This window comes from Vidua chalybeata, chromosome 2 (genome assembly GCF_026979565.1).
Source record: "Vidua chalybeata isolate OUT-0048 chromosome 2, bVidCha1 merged haplotype, whole genome shotgun sequence".
NCBI lineage: Eukaryota > Metazoa > Chordata > Aves > Passeriformes > Viduidae > Vidua > Vidua chalybeata.
Genome location: NC_071531.1, coordinates 8,885,608 through 8,893,205, shown reverse-complemented (window position 1 = coordinate 8,893,205; position 7,598 = coordinate 8,885,608). Strand labels below are relative to the sequence as shown.

At 43.5% G+C, this 7,598-nt stretch overlaps 1 protein-coding gene across 1 annotated transcript in view; it reads left to right on the top strand.

The window, feature by feature from the left end:
- Positions 1-1,617: 1,617 nt before the first annotated feature.
- The window catches only part of PRRG1 (proline rich and Gla domain 1), a 31,106-nt gene continuing 25,125 nt past the window's right edge, over positions 1,618-7,598 (top strand). The window contains exon 1 of the mRNA XM_053933351.1: positions 1,618-1,733. Coding sequence (XP_053789326.1) covers positions 1,618-1,733 — 116 coding nt within the window. The remainder of the gene's footprint in view (positions 1,734-7,598) is intronic.

The window sequence follows — 7,598 nt, the reverse complement described above, 5'->3', positions numbered from 1 at the left end:
GCTGACCATTTGTTGTTAGGGCCTCAACAAACTTTCAAAGAGCAGAAGTATTTTGTCTCCCATTGATTCAAGGCATTGGAGTTTCTAGAAAATTCTGTCAAAGAACTGTCAGACACATGAATGTAATTTCTTTTGTTTAAAACTGGATGGTCTCAGCATCAGTTCTCAGCTAACATATATGGAAGCATTAACTTTTATTATAGGTCACGATTCATTAAAGTAGCTGAGACACAGCCTGAACTATTGCAAACTGTCTTATCTTTCCATTCCCTCAGCTTCTCTGTGACTGTAGTGCTACCTCATTTGTTTTCTGCTCATTGTCAGTTGTCTCAATATAAAATGAAGTTTAAAAGATCTGGTACACAGCATAGAAACCCACCAAAAATCTGAGCCACAAAAATTCATATTATTTTTCATATTCATTGAATCTGAAGATATCAGCAATGTAAACTTAAAAAAAAAAAAAAAAAGCCACTGCATATTTATAGGGAACTTCATTTTCACAGAATAAATGGTATTTTACGCTCCACACCATTTAGACCTCAATATCTCTTCTGGCAAGCCAAGCTGTTATTTTTTGTAGATTGTTCCTAAGCCATTTATAATCAGGCCACAGCATGACTGACAACAGCACCTTTGAAGTCAGGTAGGGATTATTAATTTGCTGTGAATTTTCTGAGTCTTTTATGAATCTTCTTTCCATACACATCCATTAAAAGTCATAGAGGCAAAAATGAAGGTCCCAGGCACAAACAAAATTAAGCTATCAAACTCTCTGGTTTCAGATTAATTCTGGACAGTGCAAAAATCCAACCAACCTTTACTTTTTAATGTGGAAACATGACATTTTGGCGTTCCTGAAATGTACCTTCCAGGGGATGAGGTCTGAGAGCACTCAAAGGCTCAGAACTCTGAGCAATGAACCCCACAGCTCCATTCAGCCACCCTTGGGGGCACAGAAGGGGAAAATCATTACTTGTGGCACCATTTTTAGCTCTCCATCAAAGACCACAATCACCAGTGTGCCTGTGTGTGTGTCTGTCTATGTCTTCCCTAAAACAAAAGACTGCATCTATCTATACAGGTTGGATACTGAGGAATTTCTTCACAGGAAGAGTGATTAAATATTGGAACACGCTGCCCAGGGAGGTGCTGAAGTCACTGTCCCTGGAGGTGTTAAAGGGAAGACTGGACGTGGCCACTGGACGTGGTCTGGTTGACACGCTCGTGTTCAGTCCCAGCTTGGACTCGATGATCTCTGAGGTCTTTTCCGACCCAACTGATTCTGTAATTCCGGGATACAACCGATACAAACTTTAAAACTGGTAACACCTAGGCGGAGAGGCTCCGTGAGGCCACGGCGGGCGCGCCCCTGTTTCCTGATGACCGGGGAGTGCTGAGGCCAGGGCTGCTACCCCGTGGGGCTCTCGACCGGCAGGTGACTGAAAGGATGACCCTGCCCCGGGGAGGGGGCCAATGGCCACCCTGCGGGGCCCCCGATCCCCGGGCCAGCTCTGAACAGGGACAACGGGGCAATGAACAGCGGGGCACGGGCGGGCGCGCCGAGTCGCCCCCAGTCGCTCCCCGCCTCACAGCCGCCCTCGGGCTGCCGGGCGCATGCGCGGAGGCGCCGCCTGCTCCGCCGAGCGCGCAGCGGGCGTTGGGGCAGCGCGGGGCGGCAGCGCTGGCCCTGCTCCGCACCCGGGCGGCGGCGGCGAGTGCGGGCAGTGCAGGTGAGGAGCGGGCTGGAGCGGAGAGTGCGGGCAGCGCGGGATGCGGGCGGGGGCCGCCGGCGGGAAGGGGCTGCCCGGCGCGGGGACGGCGGGAGCGGTGCCCGCAGGGAGCGCCCGGGGCGGGGGTCCCGCACGGGGAGCCCTGAGGGGAGTGAGGGTGGAACGCGCCCCGCTGCCCTCCGGCGGCCAGCAGCCTCTCAGTAAATTCCTCTCCAAGGATTTGTGCCATTTCCAGTTAAGCCGGGGGAGAAAATGTGTGGCGTGTGTTGAACAAAGGAAGAATCCTGCGGGATTTCTCTTTTGGAAGAGCTTAGCGACTCTCTCCAAAATAGGCAGCTGATACGTTTTTCTCCGAAGTTTTAAAAAACACCATCCCCCAAAACAAACCCGCAGAGCACAGCCGCAGCCATCCGAGGCTCTCGTATTCCTGTCAGAACTTTTTCCACTGTCGGCAGGGTCACCCAGAGGTCCCGTCTGTGCTGGAGCTGCGGTGGCCAGGACGGCTGAGGCTGTGGCTGCTGGGGTGGGAAGGTGTGTTTGGGAATGAGCCCGACCCTCCGGGCGCTGGGGGACTTTTCCTAGGCCTGGTGCTGGCGAGGGAACAATTCATCCACATCCACAGGAAACAGGAGGGGCAGAGGGAGCCTCAGTGCTACCACGGTTGAAGCTGGGATTCAGTGTTGCATTGGTTGAGGAGTGAGAGAGCAGGCGGTGATTTGGCTTGTTGGGAACAAAACAGAGAGGAATGGAGCCAGTGAGTAAAAGGAAGAAGACTATAAGCACAGTAAAACACTTGAAAGAATTTCAAGTTCTCATAGAAAAGTTTGTGAAGGGAAGAGGGACAGTTATGCGGATGTTGGTGTTCTAGATTAAAGTCAAGACCTTCAATTTATTATTACTATTGACTGCAACTGAAAAAAAACCCTAGTTGTACTTTTTCTGCTCATTACCACCTCCTTTACCACCTTCTCCCCGTGGCACCATTGTTGATACAGCACTGGGGGGAGTGGCACAGAGCATTACCACCAGACTCAAACTTTTAAGCATTTTTTCTGATTAACCTAGTTAGTAATCACATCTGTTTCCCTGCACTGCCACAGGGATGCTTATACTGGCTCAAGGATATGTGGCTGGGAGGAAAAGAGTTTTTTTAGTTGTACATAAATTATTAGGTATGCACGTAGAAGCCCTGCTTTTTAATATGCGTGTGTGTATTATGCACATAGATACACACACCTGTGTAAAGGGATTGTGCAACTGGGAGGTTGAACATTCGGGCCCTTGTGTTGAACAGAGGGAGTGCCATTGATAAAGCAGTGTGGGGGAGGTTTACAAGTGCAAGAGGTGATGAGCAGTCTGAGGAGACTTACCTAGTAAAGGTGACTGAGATTGCAAGAGTAGTTCTTGCTGAACCAGGGCAGTGAGATTAGAATCCAGAGAAAAGGGGACAGGGAACTTGTGTGTGAAAGTACTGCTTGGAAAGAGGAGTGAGATTTTTACGTATATGTTCAGTTTCAGCCATCTCACTTTACCCTCTTTTAGACTAGAAAACTTTATTTTCCGGAACAGATTAGGCTGGAACCTGGCATCCTGAGTAACTCAGTATTCTTGGAACTAGCAAATATCAGGAAATCCCTGGGTGACACTTAGATTATCCTTTTCTTACACAAGTTCATCCAGAAATTTGTGTCCAACTAGTGTACTCAAAAGAGCAAAGCATTGCATCTGGTTGTAATATATGCAGGTGTTGAGATTTTAACTTGTTATCAGTTTTCTTTTGAGAGAAGTGGATAGTTACACACAGAGTAACTGTACTAATAGTGTAATTTCCAGAAACACAAATGGAGAACTGAAGTTTTGAAGTTAGCTTTAGTTCAGTCTCTTCAAGCATCTAGAATGAGCTACAGTTTTCTATTAAGTAATAGCATATTGTTTCTTGCATAAAAACATCCTGTTGTACTCAGGGTATTAAAGAGATGAAGTATTTTGATCTCATCCTCCTTACTTTGGTTGTGTGATGTCAAGACGTTTCCTCGATGTGACTCAAATCTGCATAAAATTCTGCTTTGACTATGGAATTACAAATTTCCTTTATCTTCAATTGTGCTTATCACCTTAGTATCTCAGTAGTCAACTAATTCTGCCCTTAACTGACAAAACTCTCCTAAGACAAGGAAATCATCCTCCCATTCCACATGAAGAGTGAAAGATAAAACTATGGACACCAAATGTGGTCCAGGTAGGATCTGATTTTTTTCAGGGTATTGAGTTCCGTTGTCCTCATTTATGTTAAGTTGCACAGGTTCAAATAAATTGAATGTCTGTTCTAAACCTATTCTGATTTTGCAAATCAAGCAGTCAGATTTTGGGAGATGCATCCCTAAAATGAAATGTATGTAGTTAGTGTCCACATTGGAACAGCATTTTTAGGCCATTTATCTAGAGTCACAAATTCTGTGTCAAAAGCAGGATAAAATATAATTCAGGACTGTGCTAACTTACTATAGACTACAGCAGTGTGAACCATTTTTGTTTGCTCTGTCATTTAAAATGGCTCCCTTTTCCCGTCATCCTCTTGTCCATCATTTTGTTCTGCCTGCCTCTGTGACCTCCCTCACTTGTGATAGTGTTACAATTTCCATATTCTTTTGGTGAGGCAGATCACAGAATCAGTCAGGTTGAAAACAAAGACTTCTCTGACTTACTTTTGGCTCTTACCTGTCTTGTAGGAACAGCTGGACAGGCAGGGAACAAGAGATGTGGTTGGTAGCACTTACCCCACATATGAGTACTGGGGAAAAATGAACCCATTTTGCCCCTCTGCTTCCCTCTTACATTATTTCACTAAGTCTTATATGTGTCCTTCCCATTTACTCAACAAATGACACCAGATTCCTGTAGGCAAGAATTCTAAATTTTTTGCACCATCCTGTTAAGAGCTTTTGCTTTCAGTTTGTCAGCTCCTGAATTTTGTTGCTCGTTTTCATCTCACTCTTTCATGAATTCCCATCAGCTGTGTTTCCAGGATGCTATCTGGTCTGGCTGGTGTTTCTTTAATGGTTGTTTTGCTTCAGCCTCCAAAGACAATCTACTTTCTTGCCCTCACCATTGCTTCCTCTCCTCTTCCACATTATAAACAAAAGCACTTGAAGTGTGCAGTAGAGAACCCTACAGAGCTGGCAAAGGTGTGGCTTGAATGACCTAATCTCTCATCTGTTCTCTTGCCAGCTGAGTTCAGATGTTGGTAACTATTTGACCTTTTAAAATCTAATCTGGCCATACCCAGACCTTTTCTTGTTTACCTTTGCTTGTCTTACTGATTCTTGTTAAGTAAAATTTGATACACATTTGTGTGGTTTGGAATACACTTAACCCATTCTTTTCTTGCTGACATTTTTGAAGGTGCTGATTGTCAAGTAATCGGTGTTTTAATCAAGGTTGTTGAATACTATTATTAGAATAGCTACATTTCAAAAGCAAAGTCTCTCTTCATACTGACAGTTAAAGAAATTCCATGCTAACCACCTAAAATCACACCATGGATTTTGGCTTGCTAAGTAAACACATCTGTTGAGAGCTCTTTTGTGCCTATTTCAGGCTATTTTTAATAATACATAATTGCTATGTAAAATAACTTTGAATAAAAGGCATCTTTTCAGAACTGCATTTATCAAATCAGACAAGAAATACATTTACACACCCAGGATACTGGAGGTAGCATCCCGGGCTGAGACATGCACACTGTAGTAGCACAAGAAGTGTTGCCCATTTTCAAATCAGGAATGCTGCTTTGTGCAAATAGATTACTTCTTTGACCGCAGATATCTTTGCATGATGGAGAGACAGACTATCCTGCAGTTGCATCTTGAAAGATCTTTGAGATCCCTTGCATTTTACACATTTCTTACCTGCTCAGTGGGGTGTTTCATTTAAAGCATTTGAATCAGCCTTCCCACATTGCTTCCGAAATTACTTTTGAAAGCTGGTATGTCATATTTGAAGATGATATACTCAACATTCTTCCAGTTTTTTATCTTAGTGGTCAGTCTGTACCAATATGATTACTCCAAGAGTGATCGAATCAAGTGATGCTAAAATCCAGAGACACCATGTGAAGTGTAGGATGGGAGTTATTTGTCATACATATGACTTAATCCCAGTGAAGTATTCATTTTGTCACCTGAAACTGTAGAAATCTATATTTGCCAGAACTTCAGGATGGGTGATATTTTTTTGTTTGTTTGTTTACACCAAGAATTGTGGTAATTCTGGATATTCCTATTTTGCTGAACTCTTTGTTTTCCCGTAGTATAACAATGGATGGACCAGTTTCAAGATTCACTTTACAGCAATTCTTCATTAAAATCCCAATCACTAAATTAACCGTTTAACATAACTGTCTAATCTGTAATATTTATTATAATCAGCTTTATTTGTAAATATTTCCTACTTGGCATTGAAGAATGGCTCAGAATGTGTGAATTTGTTAGCTCACTGGTGTGAAGGCAGTTTATGGAATCCTAGCAGGAAAAATCATAAGTAGTGGCTTCAATAGACGTGAACTTTTGCACCTGGCTGTTTCTCTGGGTTTATCAGTGAGTTGTTACTGACCTTGTGTGTATTCTTCAGCTTTTATTTGCAGACTGTAACTCTTACTATTTACTAAATAAACCTGGGAGGAAGAACAACTTTCTGTTTGTCTTTCTGTCCCTAGTCTCCATTCTCATGGCTATGGGGAATTGGGAAGGGTTAAATGAGGTTTCAGTTAAATCTCCTGCTGGTTTTCGTATAGATTTCTCCCGTGGCAGCTGAAACCAGCACAGTCTGTGATATTTTATTTCAAATCTGCTGAGCACTTCTGAGTATCAGGAATGGAATGGACTCCCTGTTCTATTTGCTGCTGTTGGTTGTCAGAGCTGTGGGCAGCAGTGAAATGAAGGCATGGCCTTTGAGTGTGCGGCTGCGTAAGCGGCTTAACTCATCTAAGCTTTCCCCTCTGCCTGAAAACAGGAGTTCTTCCTTTTCAACTCCATCCTTGCTGGGTTTTGCATTTTGACTGCTTCCCTCGTGTTCTGCGGTCAGCTGCAGCAGGGACCTGATCTGTTTTATTTTAAAATAAGTGAGAAGGTGAACAAACTTGTCTTTTATGGAAAGGCCACTTAGGATGAACTGTAAAGAAGTGCCCAACTGCAAGCTCATCAGATCTGCAGTTCTCAAAAATGGAAGAGGTATCAAAGCACTTTCACTGTGGCTGTTTGTTAGGAACTCTTGCCAAAAGATTTCATCAAAGTTTTCATCTCAATGTAAGAAAGAAGTTTTTTACAGTGAGATCAATCATTCACTGGAACAACCTCCCCAAGAACATGGGGGAGTCCCCATAACTAGAGGGGATGTTTTTGCAGTTGGACAGGGTGCTAGATAACCTCATCAGGTCTGCCTTCCACACAAAAGGTTGGATCAGACAATCTTTTGACATTCTTTGGCTGCTCTATGGTTCTATGAAACTGTTTGTATGGGTGGAGCAATCTACACCAGAAATACACAGGGTGGAGATGCACCTGCTGATGGACAGCACATCTAGGATCTCCCCAGTGACTGCTGCAGTGTATTACATATGTGAATGAGTTACCAGACCTAGAAAGTATCAGTTGTATATTTTTTGCATTAGAATACTCCTCCACATTTTCTGTATCCTGGAGTAGGTGTTCAGCTTTGTGGGGGAATAGGGGAACACCCTTTTAAATCTTCCAAGAACAAAATGTTATCCATGTTAGATTCTGTAGAGGATCTGTCAGTTACGAATGAAGTTTTCAAGAGCTAACTTTATTTTATTCCATGTATGCTTTTGACACAAACTAAGATAAA